The sequence below is a fragment of the Hippocampus bargibanti genome, linkage group LG06, assembly GCF_051943395.1.
Source record: "Hippocampus bargibanti isolate YZ-2025 linkage group LG06, ASM5194339v1, whole genome shotgun sequence".
NCBI lineage: Eukaryota > Metazoa > Chordata > Actinopteri > Syngnathiformes > Syngnathidae > Hippocampus > Hippocampus bargibanti.
Window position 1 is genome coordinate 10,326,724 of NC_142739.1, and position 26,713 is coordinate 10,353,436.

At 44.3% G+C, this 26,713-nt stretch overlaps 3 protein-coding genes across 5 annotated transcripts; all 3 read left to right on the top strand.

Annotated features, from left to right (window-relative positions):
• The first annotated feature begins 2,633 nt into the window (after positions 1 to 2,633).
• LOC148896442 (transmembrane protein 222-like) lies at positions 2,634 to 9,948 on the top strand. The gene is made up of 6 exons (XM_088999324.1): positions 2,634 to 2,851; positions 3,066 to 3,150; positions 3,280 to 3,311; positions 3,390 to 3,486; positions 3,567 to 3,694; positions 9,213 to 9,948. Exons 1-6 carry the CDS (start codon positions 2,733 to 2,735, stop codon positions 9,298 to 9,300), a joined length of 549 nt encoding a protein of 182 aa, XP_088855450.1. The 5' UTR covers positions 2,634 to 2,732; the 3' UTR covers positions 9,301 to 9,948.
• A 191-nt stretch (positions 9,949 to 10,139) lies between these two features.
• LOC148896443 (trophoblast glycoprotein-like) lies at positions 10,140 to 15,431 on the top strand. Its single transcript, XM_088999323.1, has 2 exons — positions 10,140 to 13,059; positions 13,185 to 15,431. Exons 1-2 carry the CDS (start codon positions 12,800 to 12,802, stop codon positions 14,155 to 14,157), a joined length of 1,233 nt encoding a protein of 410 aa, XP_088855449.1. The 5' UTR covers positions 10,140 to 12,799; the 3' UTR covers positions 14,158 to 15,431.
• Positions 15,432 to 15,895: 464 nt separating this feature from the next.
• kdf1a (keratinocyte differentiation factor 1a) lies at positions 15,896 to 24,986 on the top strand. Of its 3 annotated transcripts, XR_016115272.1 has the most exons (5): positions 15,896 to 16,170; positions 17,650 to 18,704; positions 20,219 to 20,293; positions 20,609 to 20,709; positions 24,094 to 24,986. XR_016115272.1 is itself a non-coding variant. In XM_088998531.1 (4 exons), the coding sequence occupies exons 2-4, from the start codon at positions 17,672 to 17,674 to the stop codon at positions 24,180 to 24,182; spliced, it is 1,197 nt and encodes a 398-aa protein (XP_088854657.1). In that variant the 5' UTR covers positions 15,896 to 16,170; positions 17,650 to 17,671; the 3' UTR covers positions 24,183 to 24,986. The 3 variants fall into 3 exon arrangements, 2 of the variants coding, with proteins under 2 accessions (XP_088854657.1, XP_088854658.1); XM_088998531.1 differs by lacking the exon at positions 20,609 to 20,709; XM_088998532.1 differs by lacking the exon at positions 20,609 to 20,709 and having other exon boundaries at positions 17,653 to 18,704.
• The last annotated feature ends 1,727 nt before the right edge of the window (positions 24,987 to 26,713 follow it).

A 26,713-nucleotide genomic window follows, 5' to 3' on the forward strand; every position in this document is an offset into this window, starting at 1 on the left:
GTCCCGCCCCCAGATCGTGACGTCACGCCAAGACGTCTTGCATTGCTGGAGAATCAAAACAATGGCTTCAGATTCGGAGAATATGCTTTCTTGTTACACATCCAGTTATGAATATGATTCAAATAGTTCTGAAGAGGAAAGCATACATGTTTGCAATCGATTAAAAAATTTATTCTGTGCCATTATGAGGCAACATTGAGGGTAAATACGTCTGTGTAAGCTCTCAGTCGTACAGGAGTGGTCCATCGATGAGAAGGTTTCTTCAGCCGTCATCTGTACAAATGTGAAGGTTTCGGACGTTTCGCCTCCTATCCAAGAGGCTTCGTCAGCGAACTAAAGTCTGACTGGTCGTATCGGCCCTATTTATATATCCCTAATGTCCAGACATGGTGGCGCTGGACACAGCTATGATAGGTCCCTACTCTCAGGTTGGGGGGGCAGAGGACCCCTCCCTGTGGCCTCACTGATTGTTCCTACATTCCTGACTAACGACTGGCCTATTACCCCCACTCCCACCGGTATCACCTCATCAGCATAACGTCCCTCATCAGCATTACGAAAGTTGCCTAACCTGTTTTGCCTAATCAGGCTATTGTATGAACGATCCAAATTGAACCTCACCCCACCAGACCGGTTTAATGAAGGATTTTGTTGTTTTATAAGAATCGCTTCTTTTACCCCCCTTTCAAACCATCTACGTTCTTTCGCTAAGATTTTAACCTCATTGTCGTCAAATGAGTGGTTGCTAGCTTAGACTTCAACATTAAATTTACTCGTGAGGACATTCAAGAGAACCAACGAGCCTTCTTGGATTGTAAAGTAATTATAAAAGAGGACAGAGCGCTAAAAACAGAAGTCTTTAGGAAGGCTACGCACACTGACCAATACCTACTTTTTGACTCTAACCACCCTTTACAACACAAACTAGGAGTTATCAGAACCCTCCAGCATAGGGCTAAACTAATACCAACTAGCACTGTAGGTAGAGAAAAGGAGTCTAAACATATCAGGAGAGCACTCACTAACTGTGGGTACCCTCAGTGGTCATTCAACAAATGTCAGAAAGAAAGAATAGGGAATGAAACCAATAATTCTCAAGATACAAAAAGGAGAGGAGTAGCAGTACCGTACATTGCAGGAGTTTCTGAAAAATTACAAAGAGTCCTTTGGCAACATAAAATTCCTACTTATTTCAAACCGATAAACACGTTAAGGCAAAAATTAGTGCATCCAAAAGATAGGCTACCAAATGAAAAACAAAGTAATGTAGTTTATTCCATACATTGTAAGAATGAAAATTGTAAAAAGCAGTACATTGGGGAGACTCAACAAATTCTCAAAAAAATACTTTATCAACATTGCAGGGATAATATAAGTGGACCTCAATCGGCAGTACATTTGCACCTAAAAGCTAGCAACCACTCATTTGACGACAATGAGGTTAAAATCTTAGCGAAAGAACGCAGATGGTTTGAAAGGGGGGTAAAAGAAGCGATTCTTATAAAACAACAAAATCCTTCATTAAACCGGTCTGGTGGGGTGAGGTTCAATTTGGATCGTTCATACAATAGCCTGCTTAGGCAAAACAGGTTAGGCAACTTTCGTAATGCTGATGAGGGTCATTATGCTGATGAGGTGATACCGGTGGGAGTGGGGGTAATAGGCCAGTCGTTAGTCAGGAATGTAGGAACAATCAGTGGGGCCACAGGGAGGGGTCCTCTGCCCCCCCAACCTGAGAGTAGGGACCTATCATAGCTGTGTCCGGCGCCACCATGTCTGGACATTAGGGACATATAAATAGGGCCGATACGACCAGTCAGACTTCAGCTCGCTGACGAAGCCTCTTGGATAGGAGGCGAAACGTCCGAAACCTTCACATTTGTACAGATGACGGCTGAAGAAACCTTCTCATCGATTGAGGGGAAATGTCTCACCGAAGAAGAGGCACAAAATGGCAACCTCCTGTGGCCACCTCCGTTTCCACAGGCTGATAAATTCCTTATATGGAGCTCGGACGCCCTCTTCTGGTGGCTTTTGGGTGCAACACGAGGTTCCCGGACCAAACAAGTACAGCAAAATACATTGACGTGATGTATTTTTTTCGGTCAGGGGCATTCCTTTAGTGACGTCACGTACGGACTCGTCACCAACTCAAAAACAAGACTTCCTGAATATTCAGCGCGAGTCTTGAAACGTAAAATATGGCTATATGCGGTGGTATCTTTGTAAAATACGCTCAGTAGAAGTCATTTGAAGCCATTTTACAAATTATGGACACAACTTGTCCGGAGACGCCGGTTGTCCTTTAACTCTAGACAGAAATGTCTTCGTATTGTACACGTTACCTTAACCAATATTAGAATACATTGTACATTGAGGTCGGTGCTTCTTATGTTAAGGTCATGAAAGGTGGATAGTACTATAGACTCAAGAATACACAAATGCAATTTCATTGAACCAATATTGGAATAAAATGTACTCAGTGCTTCTTATTGTGTTGAGGCCATGAAAGGTGGCTTTGTTGAGAAATTTATGTACAAGTAGTAAAACAATACATGTCATTGTTTGAATGGCAATGAATCTTGACGGCCATCCATTCATTTCTTGAACCACTGAATAGAGCGATGCTGCGTTCAAGTACTGCAGATCAGTCAACAATGAGGGGATTACGCACTGCCTAGTTTCCTGCTGTAAATCACCGTCATCGTTCACCCGTCAGCGGTCTATCGGTGATGGCGGAAGCGCATAACGTCGTCATAATGAAGAACTATCACGGAGATGTGTTAAAAACCGACAAAAAGAACAGCCGCTACCCCTATTCCATCGTCTGGACTCCCATTCCTATTTTATCGTAAGAAGCTAACGCTCGACCTATTGCTAGTTAGCAGCGTTTACAATTTGGCCACGTCTGATGTATTTTTTCATTCACCAACGGGCATAAAGTATCTTTGCATCTCACTGTCCCTAACTGTTTAACTGCTCTGAGAATTGAACTCTGAGAATTGAACATGCATCGTGTTTTCAGTCAGTGTTTGTAAGAAATTACGTCTGTTTTCATTCTGCAGGTGGGTGCTGCCTTTCATCGGCCATATGGGGATCTGCACCTCTTCCGGAATCATCAGAGATTTTGCAGGATCTTACTTTGTCTCGGTTGGTATTGTTGTCTATCGATCGACCCCATGAGGCGTGTGTTGGGTTGATTGTAAATAACGTTTAGAGTTGTTTAAACTGTTATTAGTCATTTATTTTAAATATATACTGAATCTTTCAAATTTCCAGGAGGACAATATGGGTTTCGGGAGACCAACAAAGTGAGTTATTAATTTAAAAATGATGACGCCAATGATAATAAGAATGACCAAGAATAAATGAAATCTTTACATACTTAGGTACTGGAAGCTTGATGTGAACAAAGTGCGTGGCAATGGTGCTGCGACTTGGGACAAAGCAGTACATGATGCATCTGAGGAATACAAAGGCAGACAGGTGATAAATAACAACCTGGGCATAATCATAAATTCTGAAGTAGAATGATAATTTTGATAACTACGTTTGTTTTTTTAAAGCACAACCTGTGTTTTGATAACTGCCATTCCCACGTCGCCTTGGCCCTCAATTTAATGCGCTATGACAATACCTCTTGGAACATGATCAGCTTGTGCTTTGGGTCCCTCATTCATGGCAAATATGTGAGGTAAGTAGTGAAAACACATTCACTTTTCACCAACAATAATTAAACTGCAGAGTTCATCTGCAAATGGGACTGAGAGCCACCTCGACAAAGGCTCTCAATTGGTTGTTTGAGCTATTGGAGCACACCATCAAAATCTGTCCACTTGTGGCGTCACCGGTGTGCACCGCAGCTTTAAGCTTTAATGTCTTTCAATTCCTTGATCTCCTTGATGTGCGTCTCACCCTGACGCATATCACAGGCTTGACAATGGTATAAAAGCAGCTGTCGTGGGACAGGGAGATTCAGACTCATCTCGGACTCAGACCCAGTCAGACGCACCGCTCGCAGAGACCTGCTCAGCATCGCACGGAGTTTCACAGCACGACTTGCTCGACTCTACGCCACGATCAAGCTCTGCGCATCATCTGCCTGGAAGATCTGACATCGAACCTACTTACAAATAAAGAGAAACATCAAACTCTTTATTGGCGAGCCAGCCAGGAGCATTTTTTTCCCTCCTCCTCAGCCCAATCAACTCTCCGAATGGAAAGAGACCAGATTTCCGCCGTCTCCCTCAAACTTCCCCCCCCCTGGCACAATGACATGGACCTCTGGTTCCAAGTGGTGGACTCCCAATTCGTCAACCGGGGCATCACCCAGGAGATCATCAAATTCCACTATGCGATCGCTGCCCTCACTCGGGAGTTGGCTGGCCGTGTGCGGCGAGTCATCTTCGATCCTCCGGCTGAAAATCCTTACTCTGCCCTGAAACAGGAAATCCTGAGGCAGACCACCCTCACGGAACACCAGAGGTATGTAGCCTTGAGGCATGACGTTGAGCTGGGGGACAGCCGGCCCTCCCAGCTCCTGCAACGCCTCGAGACGGTGGCGGGCAACAGCCTCAAGGACCAGACTTTCCTGCGGCATGTCTTCATAGAGAAGCTGCCCCCGAGGATCAAAGCAGCCCTGGCGACCACACCACCCGACTCTACCTTGCAGGAGTTGGCCGCCCTCGCCGACAAAGTTGCGGAGGCGTACGCGGGGCAGCCTACCGTTTCTGCCATGCAGCGTCCTCCGACGCCAGGGCCCTCGACTGATGCTCTGCAACTGCTCGTTGACGAGATGCGTGCCCTGCGAACGGAAATCCGGGAACGCAGCCACAGTCGAGAGCGCCGCCGTAGTCGCGGACGCCGCTCCATTCAAGAGCGCAGCCCAAGCCGCGACCGGAATCCATCCAGCGCGGACCCCGACCTGTGCTGGTACCACCAATATTGGGGTGACCGGGCCAAACGATGCAGTGAGCCGTGCAAGAGGTCGGGAAACGGCCCAGCCAGGGAGTGAACACGGCTTCCCACTTGCCTGGCGCCTCCACAACCAGCCACATCATTTATGTCCGCGACCGCACATCGGGAAGACGATTCATGGTGGACTCGGCTGCTGACATCAGCGTTCTGCCACCTTCCCCTGCGGAGCGCTGGTACCCTGACGCTGGAGTGTCCCTGCAAGCTGCCAACCGCACCACCATTAAGACGTATGGCCAACGGTTTCTCAACCTCGACTTGGGCCTACGTCGCTCTTTCCCTTTTATCTTCACCATTGCCGATGTTCCTCACCCCATCCTTGGCGCGAACTTCCTGCACAGGTTTGATCTGTCCGTCAACATCCGCAGGAAGAGGTTGACTGATGAGACGACCGGCCTGTCCGTGCATGGTAGGACGGGCAACCCTGCGCTTCTTCATCTCTCGCATTTACCATCTCCTTCATCTTCTCCATTTCTCACGCTCCTTCGACGATTCCCCGACCTGACCAACCCCAGTCGGACGACTCTACCTGCTCCCGACGTTGTTCACCACATTGTGACCACTGGTCCCGCGAAGTTTCAACGTTTTCGCCGCCTTGCCCCGGCAAAGCAACGGATTGCTGAAGCCGAATTCAACCACATGCTTCAGCTTGGTATTATCCGTCCATCGGACAGCAAATGGGCCTCCCCGCTGCACATGGTCCCCAAGGCGAAGGCAGGTGACTGGCGTCCCTGCGGTGACTTCCGAGCACTGAATTTCGTCACAGTTCCTGACCGCTATCCTCTTCCTCACATCCACGACTGTGTGTCATTCCTCCACGGACAAACGGTGTTCTCCACCATCGATCTGGTGAGAGCCTACCACCAGATCCCTGTCGCGAAAGAGGATGTTTCGAAGACGGCCGTCACCACCCCATTTGGCTCGTTTGAGTTCCTCCGCATGCCATTTGGCCTCCGCAACGCCGCGCAGACTTTTCAACGCTTCATCGACTCGGTCCTGCGCGGTCTTGACTTCTGTTGTGCCTACATTGATGACATCCTCATCGCCAGCAACTCCCAAGACGAGCACCTGCAGCACCTGGAAACGGTTTTCAAGCGTCTGGACGAGCACGGTCTGGTCGTCAACTCCGACAAGTGCGTTTTTGGCCAGTCCATGGTCAAGTTCCTTGGTCACCTAGTCGATGGCAAAGGAGTACGCCCTCTACCCGGCAAGGTGCAGGCCATCCATGATTTTCCCACGCCCAGGACGGTAACCCAATTACAACGATTCCTCGGGATGGTAAACTTCTACCGACGCTTCATCCCGAACTGTGCTGAGGTTGCCATGCCACTAAACTCGCTGACTGGCAACGGGAAGAAGCACGTTTCCGTCGACCTCTCCTCCGAGCAATTGAAGGCTTTTCAACGGCTGAAGGATCTCGTGGCTGATGCAACACTCCTAGCCCACCCAAGCCCCGATGGTCAGTTGTCTCTCATGGTTGACGCCTCCACGGTTGCAATCGGTGCGGTTCTCCACGACGGCCTCAATGGTGACTGTCGACCCATTGCTTTTTTCTCCAAGGCCCTCCAGCCGGCCGAACGCCGATACTCCACCTTTGGCCGGGAACTTCTTGGTGTCTATCTCAGCGTGAAGCACTTCATCGAGGGTGGACGCGTCATCATCTATACCGACCACAAGCCACTCCTCTCCGCCATCCCCTCGCCGTCGACAAAGTACCTGGAGCGAGAAGTTAGGCACTTGGACTACCTCTCGCAATTTGACCTTGAGTTTCGCCACGTCCAGGGGGCTCAGAACGAGGTCGCAGATGCCCTTTCTCGAGTTGAGATCAACGCGATCCAGTTTCCCGACGGTCTTGACTACGATGAGATGGCAGCAGCTCAGGTACGAGAAGGTCTGGCCGATCATGCCACCGATTCCAACATCATCGCTGTCCCTCTACATAACTCTGGCTGCACAATCCTGTGTGTCCAGTCCGACGGCGTCCCTCAACCACTGGTTCCCGACTCTTTCCGGCGAAAGGTGTTCGACTCTCTGCACAGTCTTTCTCATCCTGGAATTCGTGGCACGACCAAGATGCTGGCGAAAAGGTTTTCCTGGAAGGGACTGCAAAGAGACGTGCGAGACTGGGTGCGCGGCTGTCTACGGTGTCAACGCTCAAAGGTCCAGCGTCACACGAAGTCACCCATTGGAATTTTTGACACGCCGGATTCCCGGTTCAGTCACGTCCATATAGATCTTGTCGGACCCCTTTCCCCCTCCCGTGGCTTTCGGTACTTGTTGACTTGCGTTGACCGCTTCACCCGATGGTGCGAAGCCCTTCCCTTGTCCGACTGCGGGTCCGAAGCTGTTGTCGGTGCTTTCCTCCAACATTGGGTCGCCCGCTTTGGGTCACCGAAGACCATCACCACCGATCGTGGAGCCCAGTTCGAGTCTGCTCTATTTGGCAAGCTGTGCAATTTTCTGGGATGTCAACGGAACCGGACGACTGCCTATCACCCAGCTGCGAACGGCATGGTGGAACGCCTCCATCGTCAACTGAAGGCCTCCCTGATGTCTGCCGACAATGCCGAACACTGGGTGGATAACCTGCCTCTGGTGTTGTTGGGCATCCGCTCCACGCTAAAGCCCGACATCAACTCGACTCCAGCGGAGCTGGTATATGGCACCAGTTTACGCCTGCCTGGTGAGCTGCTCAACCCGACCGACCCTACGACTGCTGACGTCAATGATCTGCTCACCCGCCTCCGGCAGTTTGCGCTGGCTCTGCGGCCCCAGTCACCGCGAACATCGTACCAGCCGACGCACGTTGATCCCGCACTCCTAACATGTACGCATGCCTTCCTGCGGTGTGATCGGGTGCGTAAGCCCCTCCAGCCCCCTTATGATGGCCCGTATCCCGTCCTCTCCCGCGGTGAGAAGACGTTCCGGATTCAAATCAACGGCCGCGAGGATACAGTCTCCATCGACCGACTCAAACCGGCAGTCGTAGAGCACACGTTGCCGTGCTCCCGAACATCGACGTCGGACACCCCACCAACGACGTCCCCCGTGTCCGGTGATCGACCTTCTTCGTGCCTGGCCTCTCCGTGTGGCCGAATGACCCGGAGCGGCAGACGTGTGCATTTCCCAGAACGTCTCGCCCCCTACCGGCTCTTCTGAGTGCGTCCAGCTCGTTTTTTCCTGCGTCGATTTCCCCGACTTCGGATCCAGGAGGGGAGCCCTGTGGCGTCACCGGTGCGCACCGCAGCTTTAAGCTTTAATGTCTTTCAATTCCTTGATCTCCTTGATGTGCGTCTCACCCTGACGCATATCACAGGCTTGACAATGGTATAAAAGCAGCTGTCGTGGGACAGGGAGATTCAGACTCATCTCGGACTCAGACCCAGTCAGACGCACCGCTCGCAGAGACCTGCTCAGCATCGCACGGAGTTTCACAGCACGACTTGCTCGACTCTACGCCACGATCAAGCTCTGCGCATCATCTGCCTGGAAGATCTGACATCGAACCTACTTACAAATAAAGAGAAACATCAAACTCTTTACACTCATGCATCTACCCCATCCATCCATCCATCCATCCATCCACCCATCCATCCATCCATCCATCCATCCATCCATCCAACCATATTGCAGTCAGATTTATTTTTCAGGTAACACACACGGGACTTAAAAAAATTAACATTTTAATTTAATTTTCTCTTTACTTCTATTCCTACAGAGCACAATATAAATTTTACACATTGGTGTAAATAACATTTTGCCATGTGTAGTTTGGTGCTCAGGCAGTAGTGGTCAAAGCATCTTGACCACAAACGTGCGCATGTTTATTCAGCCCATTTTCCTGCCCCATATGGCTGAGAGTCACCCTCTCATTATTCTCCCTTGACCCCGATCGAGAATGCTGGCGTCACAGTTTGTGCTGCCTACGCACGTCCACTCCGACTCCACAACAGTCTGTGTAACATAGAAGGGGTCATGCAATTCATCACTGACAGAAGCACTCACACACGTGCCACCACTGGAGGTTACTTCTCCGCTGGGGCTCACTGCACTCGGTGGTGAGGGTGAGGTGGGATGAAGGAAAGTCAGACATCAAGCATGGGTGAAAAGACACTGGGCCATGTCCTTGTCTCTCCATGTTTCAAGGGGTGTGTTTGGGAGGGGTTGGGGCTTTGAGCAATATACAAGTTGTAGTTGACAAGTCCTCTCATGTTCTTTACCCTCTTTGTATCCTTTAGTTGGTCCGCGTTCCTGAAGACCTGGCTGCCCTTCGTCATTCTCTCGGTTGTAATCGGCATGGTTGTCCTAACATTGAACCTTCAGTAATACACGACACCTGGATACACATTTATTACAATTCGTTTGTCACATCTTATATTTGATCAATATTTTGGCGGTGGTAATTTGTATTCTGTAAACAATTGCAGATACACGAGTCAAATGTTAGACAGTATTCTTTTCCATTCGGGCTCTGTGATGTTCTGCTGAGTTTAATATATATTTTTCATGATGAATGTGTTTCCAGACCGACTAATGTGCATTCCAGTGGTGAATAGAGGAAATGACAATGTTATTCAAGAGACTAGGTAATACAACGCACTATAAAGACAGGATGGGTGACCCATTGGAGGGAAAATGTTTTTTACTTTCAGCTTTTCCCTTCAAGGGGTTTCCACAGCGAATCGGTGTCCTCCATCTTCAGAGGTTTGATTCGAAAATGTGTTTATTGTATTAATTTATTTTTTTATTTTTTAAGTTATGTCTCATGCTTAGAGACTGTACACCTCCATTCGGGAATGTAATTTCAGCATCAAGCAACCAAAATGACATATTACGTCAATATTACTATACAGTGCCTTTTCTGTCCTCATAAATTTGCATCAGAATATTAAAAGTATGAGATCTTATTAGAAGTCGTCAAGCATTTGGACACATCCCAATACATTGCATTGCATAAATGACATGAATAATATTGTCCACAACAAATTATTAAATAAAATAAAACATCTTGGGTGTGTTTTCAAAAATGCGTCTCAATTGCGCAAGTTTTTGCAATTGTCATATGTGCATTATGAAAGATCAATTGATACAAAAAATGTTCAGAAATCTGAGATTTTTGTTAAACAGTACAGGCAGCTTTCTAACCAAATCATAATGCCAAGTGCAAGTCCACTGTGTGCTCATTAACTCATTCACTGCCAGACGTGCAAAAATGTGTCCACTCCAGTGCCACGGTTGTTGTCATATTCACTCAAATTCCACAGAATATTGCATTTTAGGACTACATAAACATTCGATGTAGCGCAAGAAACCTTAGACTCGCTTCTTTAATCAGAAAAAAAGAGTGAATTCCCAAGTTATAACGGTCTGGAGTAATATGAGGTGCAAGTGGGGGCAGCTGTACAAAAGGCACATGCTCGTGGAAGGGAAAAAACATTGCCAGAAGTCTGATGAGCGCTTTATCAGCACTCCCATGCAAGAAAAAACAAAATCCGAACAAATTCGGCAAAGGCGCTGTCACGGTTTGCGAGGTGGTGATGGCGGGTTCGGATCCCAAAAAGCAGGCAGGAGGGAGCAGGAGGTTGTTTGACAAATTGTATTAAGATAAAAGTCAGCAGGAACAAAATGTAAAACATCAAAATCATCTGAATGGAAAATACAAAGTAGCAAAAGAAGACCAAAAGTAAAAGCCCGCCAAGGTTAAACAAACACGTACACGATGCATGCTGCAACCAAGCAGCAAACAAACAATGAATCGGCACCGGATGGTCGTGCCGGGTGTTCTTTTAAATGTCAATGATTAAACGACCAACACCTGCGAGGCTGCAGGCAGGGCTGACGTCGCTACCCGCTGGTCGCCAATCTGATCGGGACGACCAGCACCTGTGAGGTGTAGGCGGGGGCGACAACGCCCCCCGTTGGTCGTCAACCAGATCAAGACAGTACCCCCCCCCCTTCAAGGGGCTGCTTCCAGAAGTCCCAACAGTCTCCCAAAAAGGTCCACTCGCCAGGGAACGGTCGGTGGAGAGGGCAACCGCTGCCTCTCCAGCACACGACGGGCGGCGGCCTGATGGGAACGGGACTCGGCCTGGGGTGGACGAAGACGCGGCACGGATCGTCGTGGGCGTGAGTGCGATCCCTCTCGCACGTTCACGCGACGGCGCATGGCTCTGCGTGGACGTCGAACTGCCAGGCGCAGAATGGCACCCCGTACGGCCGTATGGGACCAGGTCTCGGCCGGACGCCGACGTGGGCGTGAACTGCCCGGCTCCGGGGGAACGAGACCAGTCTAGAACCGCTCCGGGATCCAGCGGTGAGTGGAATCTCGGACTGACATTGACGCGGACGTTGCACGGCTCGTCGTGGATGAGACTCAATTCGTCATGCACGACGACAGCGTGGCTGGACGTGGGCATGCAATGCCAGTCACCTAGTGTCACCCTGGACGGCCACCTGGAAGGAGGTCTCGGCCGGACGTTTACGTGGACGTTGCGGCTCGTCGAGTGACGCGATTCAAACGCGACGAGGCTTGCGCTAACGTGGACGTAGCATTGCCAGGCACAGGGTAGAAATGAGACGGGTCCGATGTACCTGCGGGATCCGATAGTTGGCCGGTCCATTCTGTCAAGTTTTGCGAGGTGGTGATGGCGGGTTCGGATCCCAAAAAGCAGGCAGGAGGGAGCAGGAGGTTGTTTGACAAATTGTATTAAAATAAAAGTCAGCAGGAACAAAATGTAAAACATCAAAATGATGTGAATGGAAAAAATACAAAGTAGCAAAAGAAGACCAAAAGTAAAAGCCCGCCAAGGTTAAACAAACACGTACACGATGCATGCTGCAACCAAGCAGCAAACAAACAATGAATCGGCACCGGATGGTCGTGCCGGGTGTTCTTTTAAATGTCAATGATTAAACGACCAACACCTGCGAGGCTGCAGGCAGGGCTGACGTCGCTACCCGCTGGTCGCCAATCTGATCGGGACGACCAGCACCTGTGAGGTGTAGGCGGGGGCGACAGCGCCCCCCGTTGGTCGTCAACCAGATCATGACAGGCGCTCTATGTCATATTTTCAATTCCCGAATAAATTCGGGAATAGCAGTGAATGAGTTAAGTGATATCATTAGCTAAACGTGTCCACCCTGCATACACATTTTCTACTTGTAATTGGCACGTTGTGTTAAACATAAATAAAAACTGAATACATGTACAGTGATATGAAAATCATGTTCAACCTTTATTTAGTTGAATGCACTACAAAGACAAGATATTTCATTTTCAAATTGATAAACTCATTTTCAGACAAACAATCATTGAGAGAGAGCAAGTTAAGAGAGACAGAGACCTAAGAAGATGAGGGAGAGAGAGCCTGAATTTCTAATAGAAATACGAGCAAACAGTGCAAAAATCTTTTTTTTTCGTGGCTGAAAAGGGCATGTCTAAAAGCACATTATAGTGATGTTGATTATTATAGTGTATTTCTGTTATGGATAAATATTTAGCAATGTTATAACTGCTCTCCTGTTTCATTGTACTGTGGAGGTTAGAAGAAATTGCTCCTCTGATTGTCCGCTGTAGCTTTAAGGGAACTACACACTTTTTTTTTCATCCAGCGGATTCTGCAATACAAGATGTGCCATCAATTTACAACACCCTTTATTCCCAGAGTGCAGCAGATGAGGAAGGGACTATCGCTCGGATGCTTTTTATTCATGTTGGCATTTCTTTGTGAGATCCTCTGCATTAAAATAGTGTGTAGACTCTCCTTTTTTCTATTTCTCTTTATATCTATATTTTTTGTAGTTATACACTGGAGAGTGTTTAGCAATGCATATTTCAGCAGTTTGGACGCTTTTGGGATTATTATTTTGTCCCCAGTACCGGTCCTCGGAGTGTCCCGGTGGTTGTGAGTGTTTTGCTGTCACACACACAGTAAAATGTGTCTCTACGGATCTTCTGGTGGTGCCACACAATATTCCAGGACATGCAAAGAATGTCATCATCACAGGGAATACTATTGACAGAATTGGGCCCGATTCCTTTCAAGAGTTGGAGAATGTTTCCAACGTCATTTTAAGCAACAATAGGTGAGAATGCACCATATTTGTTCGTGTTGAGACATTCATGTTTTCAAGCTGTGTAAATCTACCAACATTTTGTGTGTCAATCTGTCATTTTGCAAATGGTTAACCAATGCAAGTTGTGCTTTCAGGATGACACAAATGGCATCACACAGCTTCTCTGCTCTCATCAACCTGCGCTTCCTGGACCTCAGCAGCAACCAGCTGTCAGCTATCCATCCGGAAGCTCTGAGCATCGCCGGGAGTCCTCTGCAAGAGCTCAACTTGAGCCGCTCGCTCTATAACTTCACCGCACTGACAGACCTCACCATGGCTCTACGCTGGGGGGGCCTCCGGGGTCTCCTCCGTCTTGACCTTTCCGGGAATCACCTTGCTCTGCTTCCCCCGGGGATATTCTCTGACCTGCTCAGTCTACAGCAGCTCTTTCTTCGCAACAACTCTCTGGTGGCAGTCTACAGTGGGACCTTCTCTGGCTTGAATAACTTGGAGCTGCTTGACTTGTCACACAATGCCTTCAGGACATTCGGGACTGATGATCTCAAAGAGCTGGACAGGCTCAGAAGCATTCGGATCTTTTTGGGTAAAAATCCCTACTCCTGCTCCTGTGAGATCCAGAATTTTGTGGCTTGGTTGAATGATTCGCGGGCTCAAATAGATGTAGATTCGGTCAGGTGCATATCACCAAAAGGGTTGAGCAACAGCCAACTCAGAGGACTTGGGCTAAGGGCCATCGGATGCATCATTCCCACCCAAACAGAGATGAGTGAACTTAGCCTGCAGACGTCATATGTCTTCCTTGGGCTCGTGCTGGGCTTTGTGGGCATGGTCTTCCTCTTCGTACTCTACCTAAATCGCGGAGGCATGAAGAGGTGGATCATTGAAATGAGAGATGCATGTCATGATGTGATGGAGGGATATCACTATCGATATGAGATTGACTCAGACCCACGCTTGGGGAACATCTCGGCTCACGGTCTAAACAATGCTCGTCAGCATGTCGGAATATCTCTGTCACAACATCCACCAAATGACACCTGTATTGTTCCCGAAGACGCATGGGTCAACCCTTTAAAATGTACTTCTGAAGCTAGAAATGTCTTGTAGATTTAACTGGTTTGATGACAATAGTTATACAGTTTTTTTTTTTTTTGTCTCAGAGATTCTGCATGTACAGTACTGCACCTAAACGTAATCAATGCTGACATTTAAAATGCCTTCATTCTTTGATGGCACTGACTGGAACTTTTTTAGATGCCGTAACCCGGATTTTAATAGAATAGAAAGCATAGTATTGTCAATCTGCAAAGATAACTGTTTACATTATGTTGTTTTGGTGTTTCCAATAAATAGGTAATAGATAGCCAGCCTAATACATAGCCAACTAGACCGCTATAATGGATCAAGAAATTTGGAATAACTCTAAATATAATGGCTGGTTGGCGCCTATGTGAAGTACAAAAAATAAAGGTATGGCTGGATGGATATGGTCCTGAATTAGCAAATATTTCTATCTGCTCATTTGCCATTATTTCATGTCTATCTGCTTATTTGATTGTTCTCATTTGGGTCATGAGTGAGCTGGAGCCTAACCAAGATGACTTTTGGTAAGGTCAGGCTACACTCTGGACAGGTTACCAGTCAATCATCGGTCAAAAAGCAACCAATCACATTTCCACAATGTCAGAAGAGCTTTTTTTTAATGTAGAACGAGCAGACGTGCAAACTCACACCTACAAAGTTTAAAACCCAGAGGCTCCATTCTGTCATGCAAACTAACCTCAGTTTCCTGTCATATAATAACATTTTTTGTATAGGCCACATTTCTGATACGTTCCTTGAATGGTAGCACATGATGTTTACCAGTGACGTGCGGTGAGGTTCATGGCTGGTGAGGCACTGACGTCATCGATGACGTCACCACTCGTCTCTACTTAGTATTTGAACGGTAAATGTGAAAATTCAGAGATTTTGAAAAAAATCCTAAAACGGTGAAGTTAAATGGACAAGAACTTTAAAGTACAAATCACTAAATTCATCTAACTGTTTAATTTATTTTTTCATTTGATATTTCCATGACAGCTTTCCATGATGACAGGTGAGGCACTGCCTCACCTGCCTCCACTGACTGCACGTCACTGATGTTTACAATACAATTATTGTATGGTAGCACATGCTTTTGTCCAGGTCTATTTGTTGTTGTTTGCATAGTGTTGGAATGGAATTTATTCTGTGAATTGAAGTGCTTCATAGAACATTATAAATCTTTAAATCTAACTCTATATACGCATTTATAGTATTGTTGACGTAGTTATAATATAGAAGTTTAAAAAATGTAATTAATATTGCATACAACGTTGTCTCTGAGATACCAACATTAAATTTGAATTACTCGTGAAATTAATAAATTTGTTGTTGTCTTTGTATGTTTCTTTTTTCAATCCGTACGTGTTTCTATTGTGTGCAGCTATAAGACTTCACACATTCGACTGCAGTTGGGGTAGCACTATTGTTTTCCGTTGGATAGTGAAAATGATTAAGATTAAGTGCTTCCATTGTGAGGAAAATAGGGCAGAATGAAAGATTTTGTCGGAAAATAACTCGCTGAATCGCCTGTGTGTCCGCCAATTTGTTGTCTGTATTTGTGTGTGTGTATATAAAGAGCGGATGAGAGTCCCGTCGCTTAATATGTTGATGAAAGTTTTCAAATCAAGTTTATTTCTAGAGCGTTTTGCATCCACTTTTAAACGTCCCTGGTATTTATGTCGTCTTCCGCTCCTCTGCGCATTAATACCCGCCTGCCGTGACGTCATCATTTACCTGAGGTTACTGCAAGGGATTAGCCGCAGCCGTCGGTAGTATCTAAACAGTAAACACCGAACGACAACAAGTTTAGCCGAAAGGACAACGCCAATGAGACCTCTTAGAATTTTCCATTTAAGGGGCCATTTCATTTTGGTCGATTTTGTTTTTGTTTGCCGAGCGTAAATTGACTTTTTATATGTGGTCGGTTGTTAGTCATTCTTTCAGTTTGACTCGCCTGTAAAGAAACTTTTCTTTCTGCAATTTCCGTCTTTGGCTCCTACATAAAAGTTAAACTCAACTGGTTACGCCTATGCAGTAAGTACACGATTTGTTTGTTAGCATTTAAGAGTGAAGCGGTTGCTTGCGTTTTGTGTAAGTATTTTCCAAATATCAGACTTTAAGGACGGGACGAAAATCAGCCTGGATTATTTGCATTCAATTGTAGTAACGTCCCCCACGTAACATTTCAATTGAAAACCTGTTGCCTTCAGTCTATATTTATTCCACCACTTTCACATTTTATTTATTGAAACCATATATCCAAAAAATGATAGCACGGAGCTGTGTCGTGGGAATCTAATAAATTGACATCAACGCAATACACGTAATTAAAAACTTCTATATTTACCTCAGAGGCTATTAAATATGGTATGAGTAAAGTTTACAACATTCGTCGAAGTAGAATATAACAAGTTTTGCCTTTGCCAACCAGAGAACAGAAAGATGTTGATATCATTGAGAACCAGTTTACTGGCCTGTTGAGGGCAAAATTGAAGATGGTTATTGGTTAATGGAATAGGACACTTGGTAAAATGTTTTCTTGGATTGGTCAGCGCTACTTTAGAGAAATAATGATTTGGCTGCACATAGAGGCTGAAATCTCATTGGACAAAAATAAAACAAGTACATGTGCAAGAAGCTGTGCCCAGAGCATCGCATCGTTACAAATTAAGGGAATCGCTGTTATAAAATGATACAATTTTTATGGAAGAAATTTTAAATTTGAGATTATGAATGTTAGTGATTGTTTCTGATCATGCTTAGATAGGCTAGCAGAGGCCTCCTACTTATACAGGGTGACCCTACACCCCAAAAAAACAAAACAAAAAAACGGCCCCAACTCTACTTAGGCCCCGTTTTTTAGTGTTTTGTCTGAATGAAATGAAACTTTGGTCAGAACTAGTTTGTTATATTCAAAACATCACATCAAAACACAAGGGTGATTTGCCTTTTTATGTCCGTTCTACAGCATATGTTATAGATGGCCTCCATTTAGCTCCATGCATTTCTTGAGGCGCAGCACGAAGTTGTCCATGACGTTCTTATAGACTGAATTGGTAATGGCTCTCATCTCCACCCCGATGGCTTACTTGAGTTCGGTGATTGTGGACTTTGTCCTTAAGATTGCCTCAAAGAAAAAAGTCTGGGGGGCTTGGGTCCGGGCTATTCAGTCTGTAGGAACGTCGTGGACATCTTCGTGCTGCGCCTCAAGAAATGCACGGAGCTAAATAATAATAATGGAGCCTATCTAGAACATATCCTATAGAACGGAGAAAAAAAGCCGAAGACCCAAGTGTTTTGATGTGAAGTTTTCAATATACAGTAATAAACTAGTTATGACCAAAGTTTCATTTCTTTCGGACAAAACACGAAGAAACGTGGCCTAAGTAGCTTTGGGGCCCGTTTTTTTGGGGGTCACCCTGAATTTCTGGATTGAATACCGGTTATGCAAATAGTTTAACGAGTCTGAGAGCATTTCGAGGTGTTGTTTACTTGTGTATTGTCCCCACTAAGCAGGTCAGGGGGGTTCTGAGCCATGCCTGGCCACAGCACTGGGGCCCCGCAGGCATTACGCCACCACAAACATCACAGCTCCAGAGCAGACAAGTACAGTCAGGGGCCGACAATATTCAGGCAAAGCACAAACAATCCAGACTCTTACAAGGATCCCTACGGAGAGCATTATCACAACAACCATTCCCGCTACTCGGAGACCAAACATGGTCGCAAAGCACACCCGCGTAACGGCGCCGGGCAGGGCTCAGAGACTATTGGCTTCATTCCAGGCTCGGCAGACAACACGCCCACGAACAGACAATCCTGTGGCTCCTGTGCCTCTATGGGATGGAGTGGCTGGAAGGCCTTTATTTGCTGTGTATTGACCTGTGGATTTTATGGCAACCGAGAGCCTTGTATGCCCATTAACGAGAGCTCCACAGACCACCCCCCTAAAGCAAGTAGTGAGTCCCAACCTCCTAATGGCGTGGTTGTGACCAACTCCCCCATTGGCAACAAATCTTTTGAACCCAACAAGTCCACTAAATCTGTGAAATTGTTGCCCACAAGCGATAGCTTCCGTTACCAGGATGTACGCATCGCAGGTCAATCAGTGAGATATCCGGTTATGGCCTCCAAGAGGACCCGGAATTCAATCCGGGGCGAGAACCAGCGGCCCGTCAGCAACACCAGTTTGTTATCCCGTGAGGACTATGACTTGGATAACATGAGCGACACAGGCACGGATATTGACTCGCTCATCACCAAGAAGCTGTTGGAACTTTATGCCCTGCATCAGATCGACCAGCTGGCCAAGTGCACGTCAGATTCGTCGTTCTCCCGCAAGACCAATGAGATCAGTGAGCTTATATACAGCATCGCTCAGGACTATAACATTGAGGAGCAAGAAGCCGAATGCAAGCTGGTGCGCGGCGTCATCCGCATCAGCACCCGCAAAGGGAAAAGAAACAAGAGGCATCATTCTACCGGACAGCGTCCTAATGGGCGCAGCGATGGTACACTGCCTGACAGTGGCAACGAGACCATGACCAACACCTTCATGAGCAGTGACTGTAAGAATCTCATATTTTCCTCACTGCATTGTAAAATCGGCAACATGACAACATTAGTGTTCAAACTACTAATTTAATAACAGTGAACCCCTGTGTATTGCGGGCGATGTGTTCCAAACTGCTCGCGTTGTGAAAACCTGAATGCTCGCTTCAAGCCTCAAGCCATTCAGTTGTCACTCCCATTTGAAATATGCTGTACGATTGCGATGAAAGAAAAGACAATCCAATTATTATATATTTAGACACTGACATGTTCCACCAAATCATAATTTCATCTAATGAAAAACTCCCATCTCAATTATACAATGAAAAGTGCCTCAGACAGGTCAGCGAAAATTAGCATCAATGTTACAGTAATAATCACCCTTCTTACAAGTACTACTTAAACACACAAACAGATTGTACACCGGTTCTTGCACCCATAAATCTCAACAGCTATCACTAAACATTACCTTTTCCAACTCTTCTTTATTATGCTGCAGCTCTTCCTGTAAACGTTTGTGCCGCCTAGTATGTCACGGGAATAACATGGTGTGCAGAAAGAATCCAAGTCGAAATTCAGACTTGTCTGTATTATATACATACATTGCAAACCCATTGTACAGTAGATGTAGATGTACAGTAGATGTACAGTAAATAATAAATATGAGCATGGAAGATGGAATTTTATAAATTCTGACCTCTATGCCACTTTTGTATTGAGCAGGTAAACACGGACTGGGGGAAATTGGGCCATAGCAGAGATCTGCTTGCATTTAGGCCTTCGCAAATGCTCAGCAGTGCATTCCATCTGGCCTAAATTACACAATTAGTCAGTTAACACTCAGTTTCAACCATTTTACAAATTATTGTCTACAATCAGTTTTTCAATTTCTTAGATCTGACAAAGGTTTTAGTTCAAACATTTATATTGTCAGCAAGTTTAACACATTGCAGTTTGACTATTAACTTAAATTAAATGTGGGGGTGATAATAATGTGTAAAAAAGTATTTAATCAAAATGTATTGCACATGAAAGTTAAAATGTATACCGAAATAAATGGTAAAATCATACAATTCTAGTAGGTTATATTGAAATGTATTGTACGAATACTGTACTTAAATACAACAGAACTGTCATAGACTGTGATTCTTAGTGTTTGAAAATGACTAAATTAATCAAATATATTTTCCTGTGTATATGTAAAGTAATATTGACCTACAACAGGTCTCACATCTACTGTCAGCAGCCACGATGCTATTTTCCCCTGTAGAAGTGGTGTGTAACCCCAGTTTATAATACGGCGTGCCTTATATTTGGAAAACTTGTATATATTTATATATTGTATTTGGAAAACAGTTTTCATTCATTGGAGGTGCGCCTTATACTCCGGTGTGCCTTATACTCGACAAAATATGGTACTTACATCATCTCCTTACAAATATGCTGTCTTTGAAATCACACATCAATTTCAACACCAGTGGATTTGTTATCTTTTTTTTTTCATATGGTGTATTCTTTTTCCCTTCTTTAGTTCCAGAGGTCAAAGTGTCGGAACAGACACCTTCGGATGAGCTGGCGAGAAAGATGAGGCATTCCAATGGGAGAAGTGAGTTTCCCAAAATATTTGTCAAAAGACAAGGGTACACATCCACCGGTCCAGTGCCTCCAAAATATGGGGGAAGTGGGATGTTGCTATTTGGCCCAGAAAAACAACTTTTAAAAATATTTACATACAATACATCTATGTATGAATGTAGTTTCTGCATATACTTTTTTTACCGCACCAGTAAGCTATGAACAAATCGCAAAATGTATGCCAATTTAATGTCTTTATTGATTTTTAATATGATAGAGACTGCACATGTTGCTACATAAAAATGGCAATAAAGAACTGACTGCTTTTAGGGTTGTTGCACTCCAGGTGAGAAACTTCACTCATTTGGGACCTGGCAACACAAAGACTGACCTACGAACTGAGCAATTTTACGGCATCAGACATGACTCAAGTGTGTGCGACTATAGGTAATCGGAGTCGCCCTACTAACGCAAGTTTGAAAATTTAAATAAACATATTCCACTTATTAATGAAATAATTGAGAAACGGTAATCAATAGATATGACTTTCAAAGACGAGAAACTGCTTTCACAGTCATATCTCCACAGTGATGTAGTGGAGGAAGTTGTTGTGATTTGTATGTCGCCAAAAACGAGGCAATACAAGAAGCCTGTAGAATCATTTGAACAAGTAGCACCCGAGTGATCGAGGAGAAAATTCATGAAAGTGCAACACAGCCTGCCCACACACACATTAGCAGTTCAGTCGCTAATCAGTAGCTAGCATTTTTTTGGAATGTGGGAGGAAACTGGAGGACCTAGAGAAAAACCTACTCTGTGTGAGAGTGTCTGGATGTGAGCAATGGCATACAGCAACTGTGGGGTTTCTTTCCAACACAATTGGAAATTGCCTGCAGAATTCCCCTGACAGACAAGTTAATGCATTACACTAAAACTCTAACTAGGCTGGAACTTGTAATAGACTACAAATGCAGTGTAGAATTGTATTTGATATTTGTAACTACCCTAAACACCCCCCGACAATCAATGGAATTTGTCTTTTTGTCATTTCAGTATGAGCTAAATTAAGCAGAATACGATTCATTGGTTAAACCCTCATCCCTATACGCTCACAACCCTCTTTCTTGCTTCCCAGTAACAGAGCACCTAAGTAACAGTTAAAGTGCTGCATTCCTGTCTTATTCAGTGCATTTTACAATCCCTTATTTTCTTGGGTCACCTAATACCCACCGATCAAATCACGTCCACCCATCCAGTTGAGTGGTCACATGATACCCGCAGCACCAGCGGCTCAAGTCCCATTAAATATATGCCAGAGGACGTCCTGTGGTTTGTTGTGTCGTTTTAGATTGCAACCAGGATCAGGTGGATTACAGTGCAGCAGCATGTTTTTTTTTTGTCACTCTGCAAGGAAGCGGGTAAAGCATCGAAATATCGCGTTACACATCTTTCTCTTGCTCTCTGGGACTGTCCCCTTCCCTCATTATTTATGTATCAGATGAACGATTATGTATAATGTGTATCAAACCCCAATGCAGTGATGAAAATGTTCCCAGAATTCTGGATTTTAAACATTCTATCAAAATTCCTCTGGAAAATTGCCTAGAATAAATCCATATATTAGATTAGATTACATTAGATTAGATTAGATTTGCCTTTATTAGTCTCATACTGGAGAAATGTACATTTCACAGCAGTAAAGGAAAGGAAGCAGAAAAACAAAATACAGGAGCTGCTGTAAAGGCAGCCACTTTTGTGGCGCCATCTTGAAGTCTAAAGAACTAATAATAATAATAATAATAATAATAATAATAATATAACGAGACACAGACAGTCATTCAATACTAAGCACTTTCTGCACCCTCTTTGTCATATGAAGCAGTTCCAGATGAAAGACGTGAGGATGAAAGTGTCCTTTTCACCAGTGGATCGGGGACGTCATGGTGTAATTTGCACATTTTCTACAAGCTAACTTTTGAAAGCAAAGCAAACATGAAGCTATAGCATCCATTGACGAAAAGAGATTATCTCACATCTACTGTCCCACGTAAATCCGCTTCAATTCCAAGCCACGACAATTCCACATACTACATACATACACATATTAGTTGAAAACATTTAACCAACCTGCGTTTGAGTTCATTGTTTTGCTTTCACAAGCATAGCTATGTTGATGCACGAACAGTAACAGCCCTCCCCTGTCGTTCTCATGTCCTCGCCATATCTCGGAGATTTAAAAAATTCAATGAGAACGGAAGCCACAATGGGAGCAAGTGTGCACACAAACGACATTAACCATTGAATGTCAAGTATTTGAATAGCATTTTGTGTTAACTAATTCATGCGCAATGGGCCAGGTACGGCTCCAGCGCAATGTTCAAACAGGTAGACAGGCAAGCTGACATACTGTACGTGCAATATACGTGAGTGTTCGAACACGTTCAAGTGGTCATGGCTTGAGGAAAAGGACTTGAAAGGGGCTGTAAGGACTTTAAGCGGGCTGTGCTATTTACAATACAATAGTCTCTTTTTTTAAATGTAGGCAGCATTGTATCCCCCCACCCCCCACAGTGCTTGCATTTTTTTGTCTCGAGGTACTCCAAGCATACTTCCACATTGAAAATACTTGCATGTTTGGTTAGTTCAGGATCGCGGCAGCCAGTACAACGCTGTTAGGCATGTGTGGAATGGCCAACCATAAGCCTCTTGGATTGGATTAGCCTTTATTAGTCTCGCAGTGGAGAAATTTGCAGAAACAGCAACAAAGTGATGACAGTAAGAGGAAAGGAAGAAGTAGGAAAACAAAATACAGGACCTGCTGTAAAGGCACGCCCTCTCGCGGTACCATCTTGAAGTCAAAACAACAACACAAAAACTAAATAACAAATCATGTGACACATCACAAAAGACACAGTCGCTCAATCTTAAACACTTTCTGCACCCTCTTTGTTGCATGAAGCCGTTCTAGATGAAAGAGGATAGGATAAAAGCGTCCTTTTCACCAATGGATCAGAGCCATCATGGTGTAATGTGCATGTCTGCTACGAGCTAAATGTTGAAAACAAACACGAAGCTGTGGCATCCATCGATGAAAGAAGATGGTCTCAATTCCAAGCCGTTCCACATTGGCATTCTGCGCTGACGCTCCTTTCTTCTCATCGCGGGCTCCTCAAGCCATGCATTGATCCAGTTGCAGACTTTCCAACAGCACCAACCTTTCTGCTGAACCAAGCGGGGCTGTGAAAATGCTGTCCATTACATGCGCAAAAAAGCACAATCGCCCCAGAACTGTCCAGCGATGACAGTCAAATGGCAATGATGTTCCTCCCAAATCAAAAACAGTGCAGGCATATTCATGCTGCTTAAAAGACGCAACCTTGATTTGGGTTTTTAATAGTTTTTTAATGATTTGCGAGTGGCAATGACATTCTTTAAAGCAGCTATTAATTGTGGGAGCCACACATAAAAATCTATTGGGAAACCCCTAAATATTGCCCTGTAAAAACATTAAAAAAGGTCATTATTAGTTTCCAGGCCCCTGAAGAAGTGCCACAGAACACATAGTTGAAACAGAATGGATACATGGAAAACTCTGTCGGGCAAGTCTTGTCTTGCAACTCCAGACCACAGTACTTTTACATGCAGTATCAAAACCGCACGAGATTGTTTTAAAATGACATACACAACCAGAAATCCCAGCTGCACTTTTAAAGTTGCTTGTTCAACTAATCATTGTTCTTAAACACACATACTTTTCCACAGAAGTGTGTCAATTTTCAATAGCAAGTATTACGATGATGAGATAGAGTAATGGCCGTGTGTCTGTTTCAGCATACTCCTCCAGCAGTGCCGTGGTCTGTTCTCCCTACCTGCACGACACCGAGACAGAGTCGTCAGGTGCTCCTCTACTTGCGCTCTAGTGACATTGACTTTCTCCTCCTGCTTTCATTTACTGAATGCCGTTACACACTGCTGGGTGGCTGTAAGTAAAAAAGTGCAACTTCCGTTCAAAGTTTTGCAATGGGATTAGGGGAGTTGGGAATTAGATGGACATATGAATTGTCTTTCCATGCTCGACCTCATTTTTCTTTTTTGGGCTCAGTCTTCATACATTTTTTTTTTACTTTTAGTGTTAATAAACACACACACACACACACACTCGCCAACGCAACATTTCTAGTCAATCTCAGTAAAATTCCCACATTGCTTTGAGAGGTTTCAGATTTTAAATCGATGGATTTTTGCAACCCAAGTTGTTTGTCTCAATGCTGCTACTGTATGCCATGATGAATGCACCTCCATTAGTCAACGGTTATTTTATGTACCAAGTGAGGGGTTGTTTTATTATTGTTACTATTATTATGTTGCTATTATTATACCTGTTACATGTGTCATGTTTGAAAAAAGATGAGTGTGTACACTCCAGGCGGGTCTGACAGTCACAGCACAGAATGACCCGAAGGCTTATACATGTGATTGTTCAACTTTTGTCAGGGCTCAGTGGCTCAGGCCTTTTCAAAAACACTATCATGTTTTGACTAAAGGATTCGGCCATATCTTTTAGTATGTATTTCTAAGTTACTTTTTGAATTGTTACCCCACTTGTGGCATCTGAATGTCTTATTTTGTCATTGTTTTTTTTTTATTCAGTGGTGAGTGCTATTTTCAATAAGGTAAAAATCTCCATTCCCTTTTTTTATGTTCAATAAAGATGTATATTTGTATATGGTTGTAATTTATATTTTTATCTTGATGTGAATTATGGTGCTTATATAAATTGTATATTATTTACAGGTCTGGCATGTGGAACACCTCCATTTTTTTCTCCTAATCTTACCTACTAAGTTATGTGATTGATTCCTATATTATATATACTTTTTTTTAAACTGTAATCCGTGAATGACCAATGGCCTCATTGTCCGTTTGAAGAAAAAAAAAGGAAATGTGTTCATTAAGTACAGTAGTATTTCAACAAGGTAGGAGTCATGTCCACTTTTTTAATGCTCAACTACACCTCTTTTTATCACTTTGCATTATTATTATTATTATTTTTTTTTTTTGTCATCTACCTGTGGTCTCTGTGATGCGCAAGGCAGGGTTTTTCCGCTTTCAGCAAAAGCAGGAACTGGTTTGGCTGGTTCTTAAAAATAGGCAACCAAATCTTAGGGGCTGTCTTTTTTCTTTTGTTTTTTACTGTGTAGTTGCAGTGCAGACTGAAGACTGATTTTTATTTTGTATTGTTTTTTTTTTTTTTTTTTTTTTTTTGGGGGGGGGGGGGGGTCGAAATATTATTTGACTTTTTTATCTACTGTTTTTAAGGTTTCAATTTGGGAATAAGAATGTTTAACTTCTGCCTACCCAAGTAAAAACATAAGTGATACAACCATTCTTACGTTTCTTGCTCTAACAACAAAAAAAGAAACACAAACTGCGCACTGGACTCCGGGACTCTTTCCCTAATGTTGTCATGACTTGTTTTTGTGTCACCCTGTTTCCTCTCTACCCTCATCAGCGCATTCCTGTTTTACCTGTATGAGCTGTCAGAAAGAAGGCCTTTCATAACTAAGATGACATTGGTTCCAACCTCAAACCCAGGCCCCTTTCAAAATATCATGTGGAACACTTTTTAGATACGTGTCATTTGCTGATCGACAGTAGTAAGTAGTGTAGCAAGGTAGAACAGAAATAGATAGGTAGAACGACTCAACGTTTATCTTAACGATGGGTCATTTCCACTTGTTTCCACAAGAGAGCGTCAAATACACGACATGAAATCTACATGACTCAACATGAAGGAAACAAGTGTGCTATAGTTTTGTAAATGAGACAACGGGTGAGAGCAGAAGTATAAAAGTGTGTTAAAACCAGATTGCAAATGACAAAATCCCCCCCAAAAATCCCTATTCATTGTTTTTGATGAAGCAGTTTTAATTGAGAAAATTATATGTAGCCTATTTAAAATATATGTATTTAGTTGTTTGCTCTCCTTGGTTGGAATGCAATCATAATCTGTATCAGTGTCATCTTTATTGGCCAACTGTGTAGAACACTCAAGGAATTTGTCTTTGGTAGAACACGCTGCACTAGCATCATCATAAAAAAGACATGACAAATAAGTATGGAAGACACTAATAAAGGTGAATCTAATCTAATTTCTTAATGTAAGTGGTACCTACCTGTCAGGAACAACTGAAACAATGTGAAGGGTATCAAGTGAAGCTAAAGTCATCCATTGTAGAATAAAATACGCTAACAGTTGTACAATTGGTGCAGAAAATCAGTGAACCATTTTCAAGGGATAAATCGCCGTATTTGTTGTAAAAGAAGCATGCAATTATGCAGATCTCCTTCAGCGCCTCAAATCGTCTGGTGCTGGAGATTATATAGGTCAGTAACAGTGGTTCAAGTGAGTACAGAGCTGGAGTGACAATGATTATAACGGATGCTGTTC

Bases quoted from the DNA above. Each gene is read 5' to 3' on its own strand.
- LOC148896442 (XM_088999324.1), top strand. From the start codon at position 2,733: ATGGCGGAAGCGCATAACGTCGTCATAATGAAGAACTATCACGGAGAT. The intron at 3,151-3,279 runs GTTGGTATTGTT...TCAAATTTCCAG, and splicing joins CAGGATCTTACTTTGTCTCG to GAGGACAATATGGGTTTCGG. The intron at 3,312-3,389 runs GTGAGTTATTAA...TTACATACTTAG, and splicing joins GGTTTCGGGAGACCAACAAA to GTACTGGAAGCTTGATGTGA.
- LOC148896443 (XM_088999323.1), top strand. From the start codon at position 12,800: ATGCATATTTCAGCAGTTTGGACGCTTTTGGGATTATTATTTTGTCCC. The intron at 13,060-13,184 runs GTGAGAATGCAC...TTGTGCTTTCAG, and splicing joins GTCATTTTAAGCAACAATAG to GATGACACAAATGGCATCAC.
- kdf1a (XM_088998531.1), top strand. From the start codon at position 17,672: ATGCCTGGCCACAGCACTGGGGCCCCGCAGGCATTACGCCACCACAAA. The intron at 18,705-20,218 runs GTAAGAATCTCA...TCCCTTCTTTAG, and splicing joins CACCTTCATGAGCAGTGACT to TTCCAGAGGTCAAAGTGTCG. The intron at 20,294-24,093 runs GTGAGTTTCCCA...TGTCTGTTTCAG, and splicing joins GAGGCATTCCAATGGGAGAA to CATACTCCTCCAGCAGTGCC.